This window comes from Corylus avellana, chromosome ca11, assembly GCF_901000735.1.
Source record: "Corylus avellana chromosome ca11, CavTom2PMs-1.0".
Classification (NCBI taxonomy): Eukaryota; Viridiplantae; Streptophyta; class Magnoliopsida; order Fagales; family Betulaceae; genus Corylus; species Corylus avellana.
The window spans coordinates 21,464,084-21,487,861 of record NC_081551.1 but is presented as its reverse complement, the minus strand read 5'-3'; the positions used below and the strand labels follow the sequence as shown (position 1 = coordinate 21,487,861).

The 23,778-nt window shown below is 34.4% G+C and overlaps 2 protein-coding genes across 7 annotated transcripts; both read left to right on the top strand.

The window, feature by feature from the left end:
* Positions 1-4,435: 4,435 nt before the first annotated feature.
* On the top strand, positions 4,436-12,063 carry LOC132165699 (phospholipid:diacylglycerol acyltransferase 1-like). 2 transcript variants are annotated; one of them, XM_059576359.1, is made up of 7 exons: positions 4,436-5,374; positions 7,115-7,337; positions 7,512-7,795; positions 8,579-8,903; positions 9,821-10,098; positions 10,722-11,214; positions 11,654-12,063. In XM_059576359.1, exons 1-6 carry the CDS (start codon positions 4,941-4,943, stop codon positions 11,203-11,205), a joined length of 2,028 nt encoding a protein of 675 aa, XP_059432342.1. In that variant the 5' UTR covers positions 4,436-4,940; the 3' UTR covers positions 11,206-11,214; positions 11,654-12,063. The 2 variants fall into 2 exon arrangements, with proteins under 2 accessions (XP_059432342.1, XP_059432343.1); XM_059576360.1 differs by having other exon boundaries at positions 4,437-5,374; positions 9,839-10,098.
* Positions 12,064-17,284: 5,221 nt separating this feature from the next.
* Positions 17,285-22,975, top strand: LOC132166433 (nuclear transcription factor Y subunit A-4-like). Of its 5 annotated transcripts, none has more exons than XM_059577244.1 (7): positions 17,285-17,579; positions 19,955-19,991; positions 20,146-20,351; positions 21,298-21,410; positions 21,486-21,557; positions 21,999-22,166; positions 22,363-22,975. In XM_059577244.1, the coding sequence occupies exons 3-7, from the start codon at positions 20,297-20,299 to the stop codon at positions 22,741-22,743; spliced, it is 789 nt and encodes a 262-aa protein (XP_059433227.1). In that variant the 5' UTR covers positions 17,285-17,579; positions 19,955-19,991; positions 20,146-20,296; the 3' UTR covers positions 22,744-22,975. The 5 variants fall into 5 exon arrangements, with proteins under 5 accessions (XP_059433227.1, XP_059433226.1, XP_059433230.1 ...); XM_059577243.1 differs by having other exon boundaries at positions 17,285-17,592; XM_059577247.1 differs by having other exon boundaries at positions 17,285-17,592; positions 19,955-20,033.
* The last annotated feature ends 803 nt before the right edge of the window (positions 22,976-23,778 follow it).

Here is a 23,778-nt window from a genome sequence, read left to right as displayed (position 1 = left end):
TTTGCTAAAATGGCCAATGCCTATAATGGGGGTCGTGTTTCTGTTTCATTTCCCTGCCAACTTTGCTTTTCTTCTCACCTGCTACCGGCCGTTTACCGGTTATTACATGTACGGCCTGGATGTTCTTTGCAATTGAAAAAATAATAATAATAATAATAATAATTTTGAGAGATATAAAAATAGTGAGAATTTTTTTAGAATGACAAGTTTAGAATTTTTTTTGACTTGATAGATATTCGTTGTTTGGTTGTATATCATTATTTTTTTCATGAATGGAATAATATTTTTTCAAAAAACCATAACTTTATTTTTTTGTATATTTAAAAATTAAAAAATGGATTTTTAGGAAAATAATTTTAGAGCAAGAGTATTTTAGGGAACTGATTCAATTCTAGTGAAAAAATGCGTTGTCACCAAACGAATATGAATTTTTATTTCATTCCAGCTTCTTCTATTTCTAGTCATACTCATTACTATTATAAGAAATCATCATTCCAGTGTACCAAACGTAGCCTACAATGTTTTTGGGAGGAGTTCACATTTGAAAAAATGTTGTCTCAAAACACAAACGGATGCAAATTGGTTCTTTACTTACAAATAATAATAAGTGGTTGTGTGGCTACTCTCAATGGATGAGAGGGGTGGCGAAGCATTCACCTCGATTTGTTTAGTGTGGCTACGCAGCCATCCTTCTTCTATTGAGAATGGCCACACGGCCACTTTTTATTATTATTTATTATTAAGTCCGCTCATACTCCTACAAAAGTTAAAACAATTAAAAAAAAAAAAAAGTTAAAACACTTTTTTTTTTTTGCCTAAATATTCATGCAAAAAGAATTGAAAATTTTATAAAAAGTGTTTTGAGTTGTTTATTAATGTATTTCAAAAGAATATAAAATTCAAAATTTATTAGCAAACATAGAGTATTTTGGATTATTTTAGAATATCTAAATAACCCATATTTATTTATCAAAAAAAAATCTAAATAACTCATATGTTGATGAAATGAATTAAAATATCAAGGATCCTTATAAATGTGACAAATATTAAAAGATCATAATTTTTAAAAAGTTTTGTTGTAATTTTATCACGTTCTTAAAATTTTAATAAATATTTTTAAGTTAAATGATTAACAAAATAAGATAAAATAAATTAATAATTCAGAAAATTCTGACCACCCAATGCATCCATGGACTCCGATGGAAAACGCTTGTTACTGCATGTTGTTGGCACGGGCACGGCCTTCCTATACCGAGCACTGAATCTGAAAATTGGATCCGGTCCAGTGACCGAAATATTGGGCTTTTTGATTGGCCCAGATAGCCTGTAATAGTAAGCTGAAGTTTATGGACCCAATAAAATAAGATAAATACTATAAATCACATCTTTATTTTACAAGTCTTTTACAAATAATTTAATTAATTTTTTTTTAATAATTAATCTGAAGGTTAGTTGAGACTGTCAGTTAGCATTGTGCGATAATTATATAATAAAATGCGATTTATAGTATTATTCATACTCATAAGATAATAATAAAAAAGAAAACGACTTTAACGTTAGGAAGAACCATGAACTAAGATAGTGTATGTTATATTTTCATTAGGATCTATGGATCTTGAAAGATGGGCCTAATCTCCTGTTATCATTTTGCCACGTGTCAATCGTTGATCGACTGATGTGGACCCGATTTCTATTAAATAACTTATTGCAATAATAATTTGTAGACATCTACTTACCTTAACACGAAATTAAATCTAGACTATTGAAAAAATTATCTGCTTTTTTTTATTTAAATAGCACTTTGATACCATAAGGAACAATTTGGTATAAGTGCGAATTCTATGGACTAAATAAGTAGTTTTCTCTTTATTTTTAAGTCCACATCTTATGGTATTGTGCAATGCTTGGATATTTCAACAACTAATAAGTAATGCACTAATCATTAATTAATGAAAATGACATAACCCAATTGTAATATATCATAATTTATTTTGAAAGAATTCCTTTTCTCTTCCATTTTATGGACAGAAGGACACGTAATTTAAGGATACAAAAAGAAATACATCCACTTCCAATGGGAAACACGACCCCCTCCTTATCTCATGACCCACCAATATAAGGTAACCTCGTTTGAAGCAAAAGTAGAAATTGCAAGGTAACCATTTATTGCGAAATGGGCAGCAAAGCATATAATTTGAAAGCATAAAGTGAACAACCAATAATTTGACCCATTATAATAAATTAGGGTTAAATGCACAACTGATATTTGTAGATTCCTTCTTTATCAAAAGGTATTTGGGTTTTAAAAAATAACAAAATTGATAAATATAGTTTCTAAGCTTATAAATTTGATATGGTCGGTCCGACGTTCATCTATCATTTTAAAAATTAATGAAATTTTCAGACTCCTACCTTAGGGCCTCAGCCAGGTGGTCCAACCACTCCAAATGGTGGAGAGATTTTTTTTTTAAAAAAATTAATAATAATTATTTGGCGTAAAGTTAAAGTGGCATTTTATACCCGTGACAACATTTATTGGTCTTAGATGACTTTTTATACGCATGACAAATATTTCGTTAAGTACTTTTAACAGGTAGATAAATGGAGCTATCAAATCACTAAACTTTAGAAGTATACTATCAATTTGTCACTTTTAAATTCAAGTACTTTTTCGGTGAACTTAAAAATGACACATATCAATTATGCATTTAACTCACTCAATTAATGCAAACCAGTATTTAGTTGGGCTCTAACTTCCAAGACATGTGGTGTGTGGTCCTAATTAATCCTTAAATAAGTCATTATTAAAAAAAAAACAAATAAAATGTTAGTTGGGAGGAAAAGTTGCACAATAAAAATATGGTATGTAGTATTACTTTTAATATTTTTTTTGGTTAATAATTTTTTTGATACCGAAATTTTAATGTTTTGATTTTTTTTTTCTAAATTTTTAAAAAGACAAATCTATTATCTCAAATTTTAGAAAAGTCGGTTAATTTTCGCCCATCCCTTTGGCTTTGGGGGTATTTCTGTCACCTTTAGAGGGGCCGCAGGGGGTGGCCGAGCCATCCTTCTTTGGCCTTGGGGAAGGTTCGGCCACCCCCAGACCGGCTTGAGCCATCCCTAAGGTCAAATTGGGGGTGGCTGCCGTTAATTGAGATGGATAAAAATTAACGGAGATGGTGATTCGGTATTTTCTAAAATCTGAGGTATTAGATTTGTCTTTTTTAAAACCTAAGAAGAAAAAAATAAAAACATTAAAACCCAGGTACTAAAAAAATTATTAACCCTATTTTTTTTTTTATATTTGATTTATTGTAATATTTTAAATGAATGTAAACCGTTAAAAAAATTAGAAAAATTCTCCTATAATATATATATATTTTATAGCACCTAAACCAAAATCGTATTTTTCTCAATGGAATTATATGGTGGGTTGGACTCCAATACTGAAGAAGAAAACATGCACGTCTGAGAACTACTTTCACCGAAGAGGCCAGAGGGGAGCATCCACCCAATTCCCTACCAAAAGACTCCTAATTCAATGAAACAAAAACTTTATAAGAAATTAATTGATGCTTTCTCTTTTATATGAAATTAAAAATCAAATTCATTGTCGCAACTCCTTCATTTTAAAACTCTCATATATTGAAAAAAAAAAAAAAAATTCACAAAATTTCAACTGGTGGCCAACCACCCATTAATTTTTATTATTTTATTTTATATATTTTTTAATATAAAATATATTTTTTTTTTGTTAGTGATACATATATCTTATTTGTTGCTCTAGGATTTTCTAAAAAAAAATTATAACCATAAACTGGATATTCTAGCTATAAACTGAATATTCTCCTTAAAATTTTTATCCTTAAAAAATAAAAACAATTATCGAGTTTAAAAATTCTATTGGGTTTACGATTTTAGAACGTGTGGTTTTTAAAAACGTAATTAAATATTTGGTAAAATTGTAATATAATTTTTAAAATTGCAGTTTGGCATAATGCTACATGGACAAAGTTTTCCTCCAAACTAGGTCGGAAGAGTTTTCTTAAACCTTGTTTATAAAAGTGACATGTGTCTCTTGAACATGAAACATGTGAGATGCACATATTTTTTTAATAGTAGGGATAACGTTTGAATAAATTTTATTAAAAACTCATGTGCATCTTACATGTTTCATGTTTAAGGGACACATGTCACTTTTATGACTATGTTAAAAAAAATTCTTCAAACTCAGTTTAGAAGAAAATTTTGTCGGTACAACATTGCCTGTGATTTTATATATATATAATTTTTTTTTAATGATTTACTAGAAAATCGTATTTTTTGCAAATTGGAGAGCAGTATAAATGTATCTTGTAATTTGAATAAACAAATATTTTGTTGCTTTTTCTTTGATCTTTCTAGAAGTGGAAAAGAACAAAAGTAGAGGCGGTTTCAGAGTTATGACAGGCGCTCCATTAAGCGGCTTTTTGGCTGCCATTGGAGAAAACCACCAGAAAGCTCCACCTAAAATCCAAACTAAAACCGCAAACGGCATTAAAGTACACCGATCTTATCCGCTGCTTCGACAAACTTAAGCCCACCCAATCTCCCCACCCCTCGATCATCCCAAGATCTACGCAACGCCCTCGGATGAGCAGACCACTCGTTAGCATTTTCATACGGGACTCACGTCAGATCTGAAAGCTCCAGCCTCCCAATATGAACCAAAAAACGCCAACAGGCAAACATAGCCAATCCCGTGCCCCCACCTCTCACTCGCCGAGAAACCCCTCTCTCCGGTCACTGACGGTTATGGTAACCCAATCATAGTCCATCTGATAATAACCACACACACCAGCAGAACTCAGGGTTTGGGTTCCTTCGCAGAGCACCACACCAGTTCAGACTCCATAAATGACCACTCCGAATTTTTGAAAACCCAGCACCCGAAAACGATGTCGTTTCTGCGGCGCAGAAAGGCCACGGAGCGCCCACACGCAGAGCCTCACGACATCGACACCGAGACCGACGACGTCCACGACAAGAAGAAGACGAAACCGAGGCCGAAGCTCAGGCCAAAGAGATGGTCGTGCGTGGACACTTGTTACTGGTTGATTGGGTGCATATTCTCAGCGTGGTGGTTTCTGCTGTTCCTGTTCAGCGCAATGCCGGCGTCGTTTCCTCAGTATGTGACGGAGGCGATAACGGGGCCGTTACCGGATCCTCCGGGCGTGAAGCTGAAGAAGGAGGGCCTGACGGCGATGCACCCAGTGGTGTTCGTGCCCGGAATCGTCACAGGCGGGCTCGAGCTGTGGGAGGGCCACCAGTGCGCCGAGGGCTTGTTCAGGAAGAGGCTCTGGGGTGGGACTTTCGGGGAATTGTACAAAAGGTATTGGCTTTTTGGGTCTATACTGCGCATAGATTCTGGTGCTTCGTGATGAGCAATTTGGGTTTTTGGTTGTGCTTTTGGGCTTGTTCAGAAAGAAACACTTGTTGTCTTTTGCATTTTGGGTTTTCTTTAGTAATGCTGATGCAAAAGTTCTTTTATGTGTGTTTTGCTTAGTCGCTAAGCTATGGGTGAAGTTGCTTAGAGTGGGGTGGTTGAGGTTGCTTAGAGTGGGGTGGTTTTTGGGTGAGACCCATGTGAGGAAAGTGTTTGATTGTTTGCTTATAGAGTGGTGGTGGCACCTAGAGTGGATGATTTGTTTTGGGTCCTTTTTTTTCGTACGGAAGAAACCTATAATGATTTATAGGGTTTAGGCAATACTATGTATGTTTATAGGGTTTAGGCAATACTATGTTTGTTTATAGGGTTTAGGAAAATATCATTTCCTTTCATGGGATTGGGAATGGATGGTATTGGGAGGTCTTTTTTTTTTTTTTTTTTTTTTTTGAGTAATTGATGCTTTTGGAATCGACTACCTTTGGTGGTAAATGGGTGTGGTCTAGAGGATGAAGCGGTAGCAAATTGAATCTTATGTTGCATATTGGTTTGAGAAAATCTTCTGGAGCATGACATTTGAGGAAAGTTTACTTAATTGTTAATTGGGTCGTAGCAAGAATGCAAAACTTCATGTCATTTGGTTCTTGGTTTATACTGGAAATCATATGGGAGAGGTTCTTGGAAACTGACTTATGTTAATAATGTTTGATAAATGTCTGAAAAAATGTACTTCTTCTTTGCTGACAGAAATTTTAATAATGTGTAAGTTTCTATATAATATCTTTAACATAAGATGGGGTATGAGGTGATTATACAATGATAGTCCAGTAGAGATGTCTTTTGTTGTCATCTATAAAAAGCTATTATACAGCAAAGCTGTTCAAAACATAAATCTACAATATGGCCTATTGACCATTGCAGTTTGTTCTCAATAATTACCAAATTTTATCACCAAAACCAATTACATGTTAGCTGAGGATGATCTTTAGGAAGTTGTTGTGTGTTATCTCAAATCTCTAATTGTTAATTCTGCCAAACCCAATTTAACCAATTTTAAGCCTTTATTGCATATTTTGTGGTCTTTCTGCTTGAGTTGGATTTATTATCAACACTCAGGACTTGTGAATTCTGTGCTTCCACCCTTTTGCATACTTTCTGATATAGGCATGGATTGTTCCACATAATTAATAGGTTTCCTGTAGCTATATTAAAAATTGACTTAAGAGCACTATTATTTTCTGCTTCTTCTGACACATAGGAGTTGCATTATATGAGAGATTTTGCAGGAAAAATATTTTATCCTTTAAAAATACGGTTTGATTGGGTAGAATTTCATGATCAATGAACCATAATTCTCCCTGTGTACCTGCTAATTTAATTTATACTTTTAATTTTTAATAAGAAATGAATCTTTTTTGGTTAAGCACGAAAAATTTATTGAAAGATGAATGAATGGACACTAACTACACCTTATATTGCTTTAGTCTTGATATATATGTTAAATTGATCATATGTAGCTATTTTTTATTATTAACAGCGGGTAGGATTTTATCATACCAAATTTGCCTATTTGCTTACTGTTTGTGAGAGTTAGCTCCCAATTTGTTACAAGTTTTGCAATGATTGGTGGTGGAATTCACTATTTAAAGGGGTGTTTCCCTCCTTGTTTCTGTATATTCTCTGCAGACCATTATGCTGGGCTGAGCACATGTCGCTGGATAATGAAACTGGACTAGACCCTTCTGGTATAAGAGTCAGGCCTGTATCTGGACTTGTGGCAGCTGATTACTTTGCACCAGGTTATTTTGTGTGGGCAGTCTTAATTGCCAATTTGGCTCGCATTGGATATGAGGAGAAAACTATGTATATGGCTGCATATGATTGGAGATTATCATTTCAAAACACAGAGGTATAATTTTCAATTAGGAATTAATTTTTCCTAGAGTTAGTCCACCAACTCTTCTTGCATTGGTGAAATTTCATTCTTAACTATCTGGCTGAAGTTTCTGCTATTAACTTGTAGTATAGCATATGTTACTATCTCAAATCAGTTTGTCATTTTCTGCCTAATTGGATTGATCAGGTCAGAGACCAAACTCTAAGCCGGATAAAAAGTAATATAGAACTCTTGGTAGCTACAAATGGTGGGAACAAGGTGGTTGTTATACCACATTCAATGGGTGTTTTGTACTTTCTGCATTTCATGAAATGGGTTGAGGCACCAGCTCCAATGGGTGGTGGTGGTGGGTCGGATTGGTGCGCTAAGCATATAAAAGCAGTTATGAACATTGGTGCACCCTTTCTAGGTGTTCCAAAAGCAGTCGCAGGACTTTTCTCTATTGAAGCCAAGGATATAGCTGTTGCCAGGTTTATATCTCAACTAGTATGATTTGAGTAGGACTAGGTCATTATCTTGTCATTTCTTGTCTTAATCACCCAATTTCAGAATCACTGCAGAGGAAAAGAATGTTTTGTAGCATGTCTAGGATCATTTCAAGGAAATCAGGTGCATCAATTTCTTTTAGTATGAATTTAGTGCTGGTCCTGCTGGATGAAGAAGTCATCAATTTCCTGATGACTTCAATCTAGCTGATGGGTCTATGCTGTCAATGGTCAGAGAACAAAGGGAATCATTCCATTTCCATGCAATTCTTCATGTATGCCATAGGGATTACTCCAAAGCAGAAATGTCTGAGTGTTCTGTTTCAGTTTGCTCTAGTGGCCTTTTTCAATATACAAGAATAAATTTTGTTACTAACAAGAGACTCAACTACATGGGGTATGTACAAGAGATCCCTTAAAGAGTTGCAATATAAAATTCACACTATCAAGAAATTCAAAAGAAGAAAAAAGAGTTCAAGAATATTTCTTCTTGTAGTCTTTGATTTACAATGTACTTTCTCGAGGAATCCTTGTTCATATACTCAAGATGTTGTTTATCTGATGTTTAGGATTTTTGTTGTTTAAGGCTTTACTTCCCAGCTCAAAATAATGCCATCATGCTCTCCAAGAATGCCCATGCATCTTTGGGAAAAATCTGTGTTCAAATATCATTTACCTGAACACCTACATTTACTTCCAGACACCAAACATCCATGCATGTTTTCATATCTGTTTTGGTTAATTGATGAACTGCTAATCCTTAAACAGGGCTTTCGCACCAGGTGTTTTGGATAAAGACGTTTTTGGTCTTCAAACTCTACGACATATGATGCGGATGACCCGTACATGGGATTCAACCATGTCAATGATACCAAAAGGTGGGGATACTATCTGGGGCAGCCTTGATTGGTCACCTGAAGGGTACTTTAACTGTAGTGCAAAGAGGCTCAAGAATAATGATATCAACACTGCAGACAAAAATGGGAATGGGAGTCTGGAATCTACAAAGAGGGTAAATTATGGGAGGATAATATCATTTGGGAAAGATATAGCTGAGATACATTCCCACGAGATTGAGAGGGTGGATTTCAGGGTAATGCTCTGAATTTCTGTTTGGCAAATCTTAAGTTAAAGCCCATTCCATTTATCGTAAATAGATCATATGTGTGTGTGTGTGTGTGTGTGTTTGTGTGTGCGCGTGCACATGTGTGTTTCTGTTTGTGAAAGTACAAACCATTCAAAAACATATTTCTTTCTTCAACCTGTGAAAGGTTATGCTTTTGACTTTATACATCTGAAGGAAAAGAAAAGGATTTTTAATAAAAAGGGAAAAAGAAAACTGAATTTAAAATATAGATAAGTAATAAAAGTATCATATTGTAGCAGTTTATAGCACATGAATTAAAGGAATGCGTAAAAATGATATTTTCATTAATCAATTTCACAAACAAGAATCAAGACGAAGATAACTTAGTTGATGGAACAAGACTAGCATATCTGGAGATCAACTGGTAGCGAGAAAAGGGATCACTTATTTCTTTAACTGTTCTTTCAAAAATCTGATTGATGAGCCATAATATAATTCATGGCTCATATGGTAACATTTAATTTATATGGTATTTTCAGTCAGTCTGTATGCAAAGCTACTAGTCCCATTGTAGATATAGTGGGAGGGTTTCTTGCATTTTGCATGGTGGTGATTCTGATCTCAATGCTACTGCTTTGCAAGATTATGCAACGACAAAAGTGCTACCTGTACAAGTTGTCATGTATTACTTGCTAGAATGCACTGCCAATCATATCAAGGGCGGAGTGCCATCTATTGCATTCTAATAATGGCTGATTTCCTATAATCAAAGTTTGGTTTTATGTCTGAAATACATTTTTCATACTTACTAGCTGAATTAGCCCAGATTTGTTTCTGAGATGCTCACTGATTTGAGGCATTTGCTACCTGCACTAGCAATTATTATTTGTGTGAAGTGTATTGCTGGAGTTTTATGTACTTAGATGCTCATTGTGCTGCAGGGTGCTGCCAAGGGCAATAACCTTACAAATGCAACCAAGTGTGATGTATGGACAGAGTACCAAGAAATGGGTATTGAGGGTGTCAAATCTGTCGCAGATTACAAAGTTTACACAGCTGGATCGATTTTGGATCTGCTTCGTTATGTTGCCCCCAAGTTGATGGCGCGTGGAGATGCTCATTTTTCCTATGGAATTGCTGACAATTTGGATGACCCTAAATACGACCATTACAAATATTGGTCAAATCCCTTAGAAACAAAGTGAGATTTTCAACTTTTCATTTTTCTCCTTACAGTTGTTTCGAATGAATGATAAATTGAACTAGACATAATAATTACTTTCCTCCTCTAAATGCTGTTGATGATGCCCTATCAAATTGAACAAAAAGAGCGCACTAATGTAACTTTCCAATGTCAAAGCTTTTAACTCTCCAAGCATGCATCATTCTCCATTGTGTGTTGTGTGTGTGTGTAAATATGTATATGTGTGCATATGTATAAATGCATGCACACACGTGTACAAATGTATGCACATACGTACATACATATGTATGTACATGTTTACACACGTGAGGCCATGATGCCACCTAGTCTAGGTTGAAAAAGCCCCATCTGTGTGGTACAGAAGCTCAGATTGGAAATCCATCTTCATGTTGAGGTTACTAAAGAAAATAGATATCTATGTGAATCTGTGATAGGTCCCAGCTGTTGGAAATCGACTCTTATTGATCGTAGAATATTATGTTTAGGCTGTCAGTCTTCATTATTTGTTTCGTCATCATTTATCTCAGCAATTATCATAGCAATGGACGTTCTTTAGTTGTTCTAGGTTGGTGAATTACCCCTTAGTAGCGCTGCTTAAACTTCTGTTACTGCCTTTGCAGATTACCAAATGCTCCAGACATGGAAATCTACACTATGTATGGTGTTGGAGTCCCTACAGAAAGAGCATATGTGTACAAGTTAACTCCTGCTGCTGAATGCTACATTCCTTTTCAGATAGATACCTCAGCAGAGGGTGGAAGCGAGGGGTCTTGTCTCAAAGGTGGAGTTTTTTCTGTTGATGGAGATGAAACTGTTCCTGTTTTAAGTTCAGGTTTCATGTGTGCAAAAGGTTGGCGGGGAAAAACCCGTTTTAACCCTTCAGGCATCCGTACTTACATAAGAGAGTACGATCATGCGCCTCCAGCTAATCTTCTAGAGGGCCGTGGCACCCAAAGTGGTGCTCATGTTGATATAATGGGTAATTTCGCATTGATTGAAGATATTATAAGAGTAGCAGCGGGAGCTACCGGAGAGGACTTGGGTGGCGATCGAGTTTACTCGGACATTTTCAAATGGTCTGAAAAGATCAACTTACAACTTTAGACTCATATGGTGAGTATCTGAAGCTTATTGATAACATTATATTGAATGTTTGATGTAATATATTGTTGAATGCGACTTTAATTGGTACTTAAAGCTTGGGAGATTGGATATTACGCGTTGCCCCTTTTTCTTTCTTAAAGTATTATAAGCCATTAATTTTATACCTTCTCTTGGTTGAAATTTGGAAATTTGTGAAGTGGTCCAAAAATTTAGTACACTTACGGTTCCATAAACACAAAACATGGATCAAGTCCAACTTTTTGTATTTCTTGATTAATAATTCAACCTGAAGTGAACCTTGTCCCAAGTTCCTACCTATCGGTTTCGATTTGACTAAGAACCAGGGGACAATCAATATTTTGAGTTAATTTACCACTATTGCCATTCCTGTCTTTAGTGTTATGTCCTCTATTTATTCATATTAACTTTCTTCCTACACTTGTTTCAGTATACTTGCTTTTAGCATAGGCTTGAAGGAACCTGATGAGCTATCTTTTGCCCATGGTGGCGGCGGCGGCGGCCATTGTGAAGCACCCGTATTCGCTCACATGAAGCCTAAGAAGTGAGGTGCCGGTTGCTGAACTGAATGCATCCCAGGGGAAGCGCTGGATCTGGTTTATGAATTGATATCCCACATCACACCGGGTTCTCTACTACTTTTAGGTGCCTGAAATTTTGGATAGTCATTTAATTCTTTGATTATTGTCAATAACATTTGTTATTAATTAGTCTGTTACTTTGTAATTGCTGTCTCTCTCACTCTCTCACACACACACACAGATTTGCTGGCTGTTGGCTGATTGTCTATATGATAGTTGAAAGAAATAATATGGAGCAAATGGGTATAATTTAATTATTACGGCTCGATTGTTTCGGCATAAAACTTTTTTCAATAAATGTTTTCCCTAATTTTGGGTGGTTGGGATGGCTGAAAATTTTGGTCAAATAACAAAAAGGGTTAAATACCTAATATCTCCTTAGCCTTAGGGTTTTATTTTTTTTTTTTTTTTTTTTTTCTTCTTAGGGTTTGATTTTTATCACAAGAGGTACCTGTGATTTTGATAAAGACCAAATTGATCATTTCGTCCATTGATCGCGAGTTGACTTAACTGAAGTCAACGTCACTGACACGTGGACCAATTCAAATTTGACACTTGACATAAGTGGCCATGTCATTAGAGTGATGACATGGCCACCTAATTAAATTTTTTATTTTTCAAAAAATTTATTTATTTTTTTTCAAAAAATAAAAGAAAAAAAAAATTTGGGGTGGCAGTGATGATGTGGCCACTTATGCCAAGGTCGAATTTTAATTGGTTCACGTGTCAATAATGTGGACTTTCGTTAAGTCAATTAACAGTAAATAGACGGAACGACTAATTTGGTCTTTATCAAAATCACAAGTACTTTTTGTGATAAAAATTAAACCCTAAGGGAGAAAAAATAAAGAAATAAAACCTTATGGCTAAGGAGGTATTAGGTATTTAACCTTAACAAAAATTGGTTGACCAAGGAAAAAGGCTAATCAGGCCTAAAATGTTTTATGCTTCTCATTTTTGTAAAGAGTAGGGATGTGGGAGTAACTTTGGGTGAAGGCGACCCGCTAGCAACGGTGCTAGACCTCAACGCCGCCCAAGACCATCGCCTTTCTCTTCTTCTCTCTTTTCAGATTTCAACCAAGCACTTAGAAAATGGTTTCTGGACAATTTCTGAAGTTTGTAACCAAACACACAACAATAACCATTTTTTCTGTTCCAAAACAAATGGAGCCTACATTATGTGATTTCTCACCAAGACAGACATCGCTGCACAATGTCAAGCAGAATGTGGCAGCTGAACAATTTCATTGGCCTTGGGCCTCAACTTTGAAATGGTACCAAAGGAACTGTTCAAAACAAAATTTAAAACAAAAACAAAAGGATTGGGTAAGAGACAAAAGAAGGGGTTTGGATGGGTGTGGTTGAAAGGAAGGAACGCAGTCATCTTCGTCTCTACTGACTTCTCTCTACCAATGTCGGATGGCAGTCAAACTCAGAGGCTTTTCTGATTTCTCCATTTCTAGTCTCCCGAGATTCTACTTACTCTCGCTAAACGACATAGACTAAAACGACAATCCACCTTTTGGTCTTGCATTTTTTATTACACCTACTCAATTTACCGAACTACCCTATACGGCCTACACCCTTTTTTCTCCTCTCTCTGTCTCTCTCTTTGGTGGCTTGGTTGAGGCCCTCCCAACTCCCATGTCTAACCATTTGAAGGCAGCCATTTCTGGTTGCGTGATGGTCTTTTTTTTTTTTTTTTCTTTTTTTTTTTAAAGAAAAATTTAAAATATTTTATCGTCGAATATAATTAATTAATTGATGCGGACAACGGACAAGGAATCTGATTATATTTTTAATTGATTTTAATATGTTAGATTTTAAATTTTTTTTTTTTTTTTATCGATCCTAAGAAAGATACTTTATACCAAGTGACTCGAGCAACCTATCATGTCGTGTATCAATGCGTCATCTAATAATTAAATTAATGTGAAATGTAATTAAAAATAATATTGAATTTTTATGTGCTTATATAATATATTATTACTGAATTCATTTCGTTGCTTTTAAGGAAGTTAGACCTTTTGTTTTTTTCCTTTTTTTTTTTCAAAATATTTTACGAAATTGTTTTTTATATCAGAGGTAGTGGACCATTAAAAATAGTAGATTTTTTTTTCTTTTTTTTTTTTAAAAAAAAATTAAAAATAGTAGAACTTAATTGGTGAAGTTAAGGTCTGTGTTTGACTTCAAATATAAAATGTTTTTGATCAAATTAATGAGTTTTAATTGGAGTATTCAAATTGCATTCATCTCACATAACATGGGGTTACAACGTCCACTTATCTCGAACATTTTGAGATGTAAAATTCACTTATATGGGGTGTAGGGCCAGCTTTTCGGGGCAAACAAATCTTATAGCACTCCTAATTCGTTCATGATCTTTTATAGTAATTATATATACAAAAGTTAGTTAGCATAGAACTTAATTGGTGAAGTTAAGGTCTGCGTTTGACTTCAAATATAAAATGTTTTTGATCAAATTAAATAATTAATGAGTTATAATTGGAGTATTCAAATTGCATTCATCTCACATAAGATGGGGTTATAGCGTCCACTTGTCCCGAACATTTTGAGATGTAAAATTCACTTACATGGGGTGTAGGACCACTTGTTTGAGGCAAATGAATCTTACAGTATTCCTAATTCGTTCATGATCTTTTATAGTAATTATATATACAAAAGACAGTTAGCATCGGCCTTGACCTCGGAGAGAGAGGTATGAATTTCAATCTATAATTCTTCTACCCCTCTATATCATTAATTGAATTCGTAAGTATATGAATATGATAAAGAAAACACCATGTGTTGACATGTTCTTTTATGGGAAATGCCTAAAAGAAAGATGTTCTCCTAACTATGATATTGCTTTTAAAATTATCGTTAAATTTAATATTATTATTATTGATTTTTAATTTATTTGTGATTTTAAAAGTCACATCACAATTAGGAGGACACCAGAAGAACACCATAAGAAGCATTTCCATTCTTTTATGCAAATTCTTTGCTTTTGAAAAGTGATTTTTTTTTTTTTTGGTCTAAAAAAATGGCAATAATTAGATCATGCCAACACATGGTGTTTTTGTTTTTGTTTTTTTTTTTTTTTTCTAAATCTTTAATCCTTTATTTCTTGATAAGCAAGTCTAATGCTCTCAAGCAATAGGTTTATGAGAAGCTCCAAGATTCAATGAAAATCAACTCAAAGATAGAACATGATGACAATTGAAAAATCATGTACTTTATTTTTAATTATGACAAACAAAATTATTGGTTATAATAACTTTTCAAAATAGGAAAAAGTAGAACAAGGGTGACTTGAATTTTTTTTTTTTTTTTTTTTTTAAAAAAAACCCACTACTCAAATTTGGTTAAAAGAATTTCATTTGATTCAGTTTATTAAGCTGATATTTATTCAATTTATTTAACCCAAATTAAAGAAAACCTTTGTGCCCTTACGAACTTGATATTTTGCCCTTCAAGATCAATACGAATTTTAAAATTACTATAAAATACAATAATAAAATTTTAAAATCATATAAATTTATAAAAACAAAACAATATATATCATAACTCTTTTATTTATCAAATTGTAGAAGCCACAATGGTGGATCTATATATCATTTATATCACCTTTAATTTCGAAGGGCCCGGCGGCCGGGGACAGCAGAAAAATAAAGAGGGCAAGGGCATTTCCGAAAATAAGGCCAACAATTTGAGCAAAATACAAGAAACCTAAGGTAGAATTTTCTAAATCTCCCCAGGACACCGATCAATAACCTCGCGCGTCTTAGTAGCGCGTGGATGTACTGTCGATCACAAAGAGTTAAGGGATCACGCCATGCCGCATCCGAAATTGCTTGTTTGTTTGGTAAAATTATTATAATCTATGGTCCCGATATGGTATCTATTTTTTAGTGTTAAAGTATTTGATTAAATAGTTCTTATTAGTTTAAGTTTTTAGAAGAAGTGATGCTTTATTATGGTTTTATAACCAAGTGTGTTGATAATGGCTTTTGGAATGTATGATTTGTGTGTGTTTTTTTTCTTAAACTTGTATTTCATATAAAGGTTCGGTGGAAAATTGGTTGTCAATTAATTATCAATTTTCCCAACAAAATGTTATGAGTTTGAATCTTGATTCTACAACTGCAGCTTCTTTGATCGATTATGTTGCATACCATGATATAGTATGGTAACTATTTAATTCGGATTGACGCCTTTAATTTAGTGTTTGGTTTGTATTTACTTAATAAAATTGTATATCTTATTTAATGTTCTTTTTGAAAGTAATGTTTTTGATTTTTTTTTAATTATTAAATGGTGATAATTTTTGAAAACCAAGATAATCAATTCAATGATAAAAATTTACTAAAATCAACAGACCCAATCCAATTGGTGAAAATATAAAAAATGTATAATTTTCATCTTTCGCAAATTCAATTTACTACACAGATTCAATGGTAAGTTTTTTTTTTTTTTTTGTTAAGTAACCAAGTACTTTGTGGCATTAATTTTGATAGAGAAGATTGAGCGACCACCCGCTCTTTTGTGGGGAAGGATCCTCTCAATTTCAAGCCACTCATACTTTTATAAGGGACAAAATTATCTAAAACAAAAAATGACAATTTTGATCCTCATGAAAACACTAATGGAGAGGATCATGATCCCTCTTTTGTTGGAGGTAGCGTCTCTAATTTTCAGGAGTGGAACTATCATTTGGCTTGAAAATTTTTTCTAACATCTTTAAAAGTCTCTTTCAAATATATATATATATATATATATATATATATATTTTAAATGAGATGAACATTTCAAAATTAATATTTTACCTCCATTTTTTTGTTTGTTTTGCCTCTCTCACCTAAAATTATAGTTTTGCCCATTCTAGTCTTTTTTAATTTTTTTTTTAAAATCATTTAAGTAAGAAGTTAGACCATATACCTAAAAAATCTAAGTACTTGTTTTCTCCAAAATATCCTTATGAGAGGGTGTACATTTTTTTTTTTTTTAGTAATGATATTCTTCACAATCATTAAACACTTATTGATGTAGCGTGTTTTAAATGACGTTTTATGTTAACTACTTTAAAAAAAAAAAAATTGTCATTTAAAATATGTCACAACAGTCGTTATGCATTATTTAAAATTTTTTAAAAAATTATTTTTGTTTTGATTTGAAAAAAATTCAATAAATATTTTTTTTATGTTGTGTGATAACTACTAAATAACATTAATTTTATTTATAAAGAATTGGAGCGTGTGAATCGGCGCGTGGGAAGTGTGCAATACAGTGAAGGGCGGCTGAGACAGAGACAGAAGGCCAAAGGTTTGGACGTTTGCGCGGGCCACTCAGAAAAAGACGTCATGTGGAAAATACAAGCAAAGGTGATGAAGGTTTTACATTGCTGACCGCACCCCCCCAAAAAAACAAAATTAAAAATTAAAAAAATATATATAAAAGAAAAACGAAAAGAAAAAGAAAGGCGAGGACGCTTTGGGATGGTGCTGGACCTGGCAGTGGTGGGTGAGGGTGTGTGTTTTTATATTCCGGGGAATCTGTGAATCTTCGGTGGTTGTTCCAGTAAAGCCAAAGGTCAAGAAAGAGAGGGACTCGTACGGACGACGCAACAGAGAAGCATAGAAGAAATAAGAGAGAGAGAGAGAGAGAGAGAGAGAGTGTGTGTGTGTTTGTGTGTATTGGTTTCAAACCTCAAGAGAGGAGACATGTCCAAGAACATCCCAACAACACTGTTCCTTGCTTCTTCTTCATGTCTAGGTAGATCCCAAAGGTCTCTCTCTTTCTCTCTCTATCTCTGTATTTTTAGTTATCTTGTCTCCACTATCCACCTTTCCTATTGCTTCATTTGCTTTCTATCTGATTCTTTTTTTTTCTTTTTTTTTTTTCTTTTCTCTTTCTCTTTCTCTCTTTTTCTCCGCTCTCTTTTCTGTACTTTCCCTCTCGCGGGGGGTTCGTGTATTGGCTTGGCATCCTAGTGGGTTTCTTTTATTTGCTGTTTATTGGATGCATGTGGAGTTTGAGATCATTTTGATGATGATGATGATGATGGGAAAGTAGTTCTGGGTAAAGTTGTTGCTATTGGTGGTTTTTGACCTTACGTTTTTTGTTTTTTTTTGGTATTTTGCTTTCTAGGTTTCTGGTTGTGGGTCGTTTCATACGTATGAGCATTTCCATTTTCTGAAAATGGGTTTTTGACTGCATTTGGTGGTGGGTTCTTTTTCTCATGTTCTGAACGGATTTTATTATATTTTTTTCATTGTTTTCGCATTTATGGTAATGGGTTTTTCTGGATGTCCCTTTCGATGTTTGATCAGTTGAAGTTTGGCAACCCAGGAGGAGTTAGTTTTTTCTTTTCTTTTTCCATATTTTTTTTTTTTTTTAGGGGTGGGGGGAGTGAGTAATGGGTTAGTTGGGTTTTACTGGTCACTGATTTTCTGAATGAGTTATTGATCAAGGTGTCTCATTTATTGTTCTGATTCATAAGGTGAATTTGTGTGATTAGACTTGTCCTCTTGTTTTGTTGTGTGTCTTGTTGTTTGGTTTCTATCACTTTCTCCAGCGATCTGTTTGTTTTGATTTTATTGCATAATTGCATGTAGACAGGACAAACCCCACCCTCTTCTTTCTTCTTCTAATATTTGTTTGAAGGACACTGTGTCAAGCATTTAGGTATTCAAAAACTAGGTTTTTTTTTTCCCTCTTGAAACACCAAACAAGCAAAGTAACTTGATCACCGTGATCTCTCTGTGGCATCTCACGGATTTTGTGTAACAAGATAGAAATTTCTAGATGTGAATTTATACCGTTGTGACCAAGTTGTCTGTTGGATATCTCGTTGATACATGTGTAGGATAATGGGCGATCTTTGAGTCATGAACTTGGCTGAGCGTATCAAATACAAGAACATGTTGTTTGAGCAGTGTTTTCAAATATTTGTTGTGACAGCATGCTCCTTCCATTGGAAGGAAAGTTATGTTAAAGTAACAAAAGTGGCTTGGTTCTTTCTAATTGCATAAGATATTAAGAATACACGTTGATGTAATTTGAAAAAAGTGTTCTGGGATTGGTAGAAGGCAATATGCTTTTTGTCTCATGCTATGGCAGAGAAATGAGAATCCGGAGGTGCTTGTTTTCTCTTCTTTCTTAGGACCTTTGTCTGTAAGATACTGCTTTGAATCTATATAACCCTTGGGTCAGTACAGTGTATTCAAGGAAACTCTTATCAATTGACTATGTTGTCTGAGTTCATAAGTTCATAGTGATGTTAAATGTTAATGTATATATTGATATTGAATTGTGATTGCATATAGAGTCTGTTGCTGAAGGAATTTTTGGCAATGCAGTTGTTTGCATGAACTTCTTAAAGCAAGTCTTCTGGTCCTTGTGGAGCTGTGACTAAATAATTAACCAAAAAGAGGGGAATTATGAGTAAACCAACAGTTTTTCTATGTGATTAGTTAGATATTACGAATTACCTAGATAGGTTGTCATATAAAAGATTTTTGTACTGTGTTGTAGATTGTATTCATGACTGTTCACTTCCTGAACCAAATGAATAAACTAAAATTATCATATTGTGGCATATCCCATTTAGTCGAATTTCCTGAAAAAAAAAGAAGAATAAATCAATCCACAAAAAATTAATCATTTTTTATGCTTTACCCATAGGTGGATTAATTTGGTAAAAGTAATAGAAGGCCAAAGGCAAAAGATCAAGTATGGATGATGAGCTAAATAGCTGATGATCATGAACATGGTCAAATATTTTGTTATTAATCAATGATCTTAAAGCTATGGAGTTTTAAGATTCTAATTTCTGTTCTTGTTATGGCTTTGCCTTTACAGTAAATCATCATGGTGTGGCCGACCAGCAAGTATGGCTGTGGTTTACCATAGTAAATTACAAGTGTTCACTCTCAAATTTTGGTTACTAGTCCACCATATGAGGAAAAAAAGTCATGCATTTACTTGAGGCTTTATAGTGGCATGTTTTTTTTTTACCTTTTACATCATTGAAATGTCCATTTTTTTTTGCAGTTTATATTTTTTTTAAATGATTGCAGACACGTGTTTCATGCTTTGACATAATCAATAAACAATTACTCATGAATTATTTTGTTTCTCTTGGTTAGGTGATCCCAAAATGATCCAAAAGGAACCTGCTTATTGGTAAGGATCTTATGGCTTTTGCATCATATTCAGGAGACATTGGTAAACTTGAAGGCTGTACAAATTCTGAACTTGCCCAAGAAAAATTTTAATAAAACTTTTGTTTATTCAATGCCTCATCTTACTGTTAATTGCTGGTTGTCGTGGAATTCAGATGAACAGCAAACTCCGTCATCTTTATCGAAGAATGCAAACTTGAAAGGGATCTCCACCTAAATTTTATCACGATACAAAACATTTAGGTCTTCAACTACCAGGACTAGGAATCGTCCACAATTCAGTTGACTGGTCAATCTCACCTTAAAATGGGTGCTATGAGAGGGACCAATTCTCAAGATCAATGCATTTCATCAGAATCTGGTATTTACACTCTTCGATGAGTCTGTCATAATGTTCTGTTCCACCATTTTTCTATTCCTTGTGAGGCCTCTTATATTGATAGCCTTTTGTTGTACTACAAGGTTTGGCAGAAAATAAAGGCTACATATAAACTTGCAGGTGAAATTGATCAGAGATGAGATATTCTGGAGAGTAGGAAGTAGTTTATAATGTCCTGAAATAAATGCCACCCCCCGTGTCTCCATCCTCCTTTTAATTAACTTTGTGCTTTTAAAGTGTTTTTGAATGTATTTCTCCTTCTTTTTTTTTTTTTTTTTCTTCTTCCTCGGGAGTTGGTTGGTAAGTGTGTATAGAAAGATTCAATTTTTAATATGCACCATTTACTTATCAAAAAAAAAAATATGCCCCATTTTCTTTCTGGTGATTTTTTTTTAAAGATGGTAAAGGTCAACAAAATCACTTATAATGCAGTATTAGATTATAAGGATTTGAATTCTTGGGAGATTTTTATATGCTTATATCGAATACCATTGGCACTATCCAAGCTGGGTGGAATGGGCAAGATAATCCGTCTTATCTCTTGTTTATAAGGTCTTCAGATCCCTTTACTCATGTTACTTTGTAGTCTCTCTCTGAAGGAACAAATGCTCATTTTATTTGCAAATACATGCTTACCATCACAACGATCTCTTACTAGAGAGCTGGTAATGCATGGTAGGTTTATGAACATGTTTCCGTAGAAAATGTGGCTTGAAAACTTAAAAACTATAATTAAAGTAAATTAGCTGAATATAGGTCTACCAAGGCCAGTGCTGAAAGTGTTATTTCATGTTATCCTTTCTACACGGTCATTCCTCCCCCATGTTATGGCTTACATTGATGCTCTATGTTTTACTTTTTAACTTGGGTCACGAAGGGGACTAAGCAATAGTCTAACTTGTAACGAGTTGTTTATGCATGCATCCAGATCAAGATGAAGGTTGTGTCAAGGGCGTGGAAGGTCAAATGAAGCCATTTTTCTTCTTGAACAATTCAGATATGATGTTCAATCCTTCTCAAGTTGGTCATAGCCATGCGATGGTAGGTTGAGCTCTAGATCATGGATTCTGTTTGTTGGCTACTACTCTTTGACTCCTGCTTCTTCTCCCATTTCAGGCTCGAGTTTCGTATCCATTTGTTGAGCCATACTTTGGTGGATTATTCACTCCTTATGGGCCACAGGCTATTGTAAGTTCCATTGAGTTCATCTTGGGATCCTTTTGGTCTATAGATGCTAGTCTGCCACCTTGTTAGGGAAAAGGATCCTCTCCATTTCATGGATTGGATTTAAAGTTGATGCATCTAATGATATATATGAAATCGTGATGCATCAACTTTAAATCCAATCCATGAAATAGATACTATCTTCATTTGAAATGGAGAGGAGCCTTGTCCCTTGTTAGTTTTATCTAGGAGATAATACATAAAATAGGAAGCTGTATACTCTTATTTGTTACATGATGTGTTATTTGTATTCACTACCAATTTATGTTCCGTTCTTTTATTGCAAGGCCCTTTAGCCACTTTACGTTGGTCTGAGCTTTGTCTTTAACTGCGTATCTTCTCTTCAACAATTGCTTGTGATTGTTGCTTCTCGATATGATTTATATATAATTCCAAAATGACCAGATTCAACCCCAGATGGTGGGGATAGCACCTGCACGAGTCCCACTGCCGCTTGATTTTACGGATGATGGACCCATTTATGTCAATCCGAAACAGTACCATGGAATCCTCAGAAGGAGACAGTCACGTGCAAAGCTTGAGGCTCAAAACAAACTTGTCAAAACTCGGAAGGTATTTATGTCCACTAATTCAGCATTCTTTTGAATTCTCTTGCTGCATTTGGTTCTTCCGGGAACTGTATGTTTTGTTTCTAGAAAATCTATACTCTTGATTTGAATCTTGAATTAAAACAATGGCCCTCCAAAAAAAAAACAACTCGGAAATTGCTGAAAATATACTGATCTGCATCCCTTTTAATTTAATGCAGCCATATCTGCATGAGTCTCGGCATAGACATGCGATAAATCGGGTTAGGGGATCTGGTGGACGCTTTGTCAGCACAAGAAAGCTCAAAAATTCCGATAGGTCGAGCACTAGTAGCACCCATTGCGTCTCAGACTCTAATGTCTTTCATCCAAGTGAAAGTATATCCGAGTGTGATAATCATCAATTTGGAACTGGTCAACATGTTGCTTCCCTTACAACCTGCTCTGACACCAACAGTGTTGCCGATGGAAACGGTGACAACATCTTTCAGCAGCCAGGACGCAGGTTCTCATGCATCGCACCCCACATGGGCGGAGCCATGCAATGCAATGGATGCCTCATGTCCGGTGGCGCCCGACACCCTGCTTCAGTTGTCCGGTGAGACATGGGAATACACAAGACCATCTCACTGGTCAGGCAACTCATCCTTGGCTGTGTCACTTTCTGTATGTTTCATGCTTGTTTTGCAACATGAACTAATATGCCACAATGTACAAAGACCTCGCTACTTGCTTTGTGCTTGTAAGTCTAGTTTGCTAATACATTGCTTTGGTTGTTATTATCCAACTCTTTGAACATTATTAAAATATTAATTAAATAATTTACTTCGCTAATTTTTATTAGTTTAACATAGTATCTGCGCAGAAGTCAAGAGTTTGAATCTTGACTCCACAATTCACCTTCCATTTTAATTAAATATTTTACGTGTTTGGTTTCAGTTATTGAGGGCAAGTCAGAGTTAATGCGTGTTAGAATATTAATTAAATAATTTAATTACTCATTCATATCAGCTTAAGGTTGTGAAATAAGTGGTGATTTAACAATCATAAGAGAAATATATGCTCTTTCAGCTCGTCTCCAAAACTTGGTCTATTGTTGCATTATGTTCTTCAAAATTCTAGATGGCTCAATTTATGTTCGGATTTCGAATCTTAATTCCACAATTTAGCCTTAATTCCAGTTAAATATTTTGCGTTTTAGACATCACTTGCTCATACAGAAGAATACTATAATATAAGTTAAAGAATAACATTAGAAGTCTTCTCTATGTCTATTTTGTGACTTTCTAAGACTAATGCAACTGTAAAATCATTATTAAATTTGTGAAACATAACTATTGAATTTTGATTTAATTTTAAAAGTTACATCAGTTTTGGAGGGACATGAGAAAGATTTTTACCATTATTCTAAATTAAAATAAATAAATTCACTATTTCTTATTAATTTAAACTTTTGATCGCTAGATAATTAGTCATTTATAACTTTGACCTCAATTTTTTTAGAATTGTAAACAAACTCAAAAAGAAAATAAGAATCTCAACTTCGCTTTACGGTCTATTAAATTAACATATATTTTTGTAGTTCTTAATTTTTAAGTAAATGTGAAAATCACATGTCATGATTTTTAAAAGCTCTA

Bases quoted from the DNA above. Each gene is read 5' to 3' on its own strand.
- LOC132166433 (XM_059577244.1), top strand. From the start codon at position 20,297: ATGGGTGCTATGAGAGGGACCAATTCTCAAGATCAATGCATTTCATCA. The intron at 21,411-21,485 runs GTAGGTTGAGCT...CTCCCATTTCAG, and splicing joins TTGGTCATAGCCATGCGATG to GCTCGAGTTTCGTATCCATT. The intron at 21,558-21,998 runs GTAAGTTCCATT...CAAAATGACCAG, and splicing joins CTTATGGGCCACAGGCTATT to ATTCAACCCCAGATGGTGGG.
- LOC132165699 (XM_059576359.1), top strand. From the start codon at position 4,941: ATGTCGTTTCTGCGGCGCAGAAAGGCCACGGAGCGCCCACACGCAGAG. The intron at 7,796-8,578 runs GTTTATATCTCA...ATCCTTAAACAG, and splicing joins AAGGATATAGCTGTTGCCAG to GGCTTTCGCACCAGGTGTTT. The intron at 10,099-10,721 runs GTGAGATTTTCA...CTGCCTTTGCAG, and splicing joins TCAAATCCCTTAGAAACAAA to ATTACCAAATGCTCCAGACA.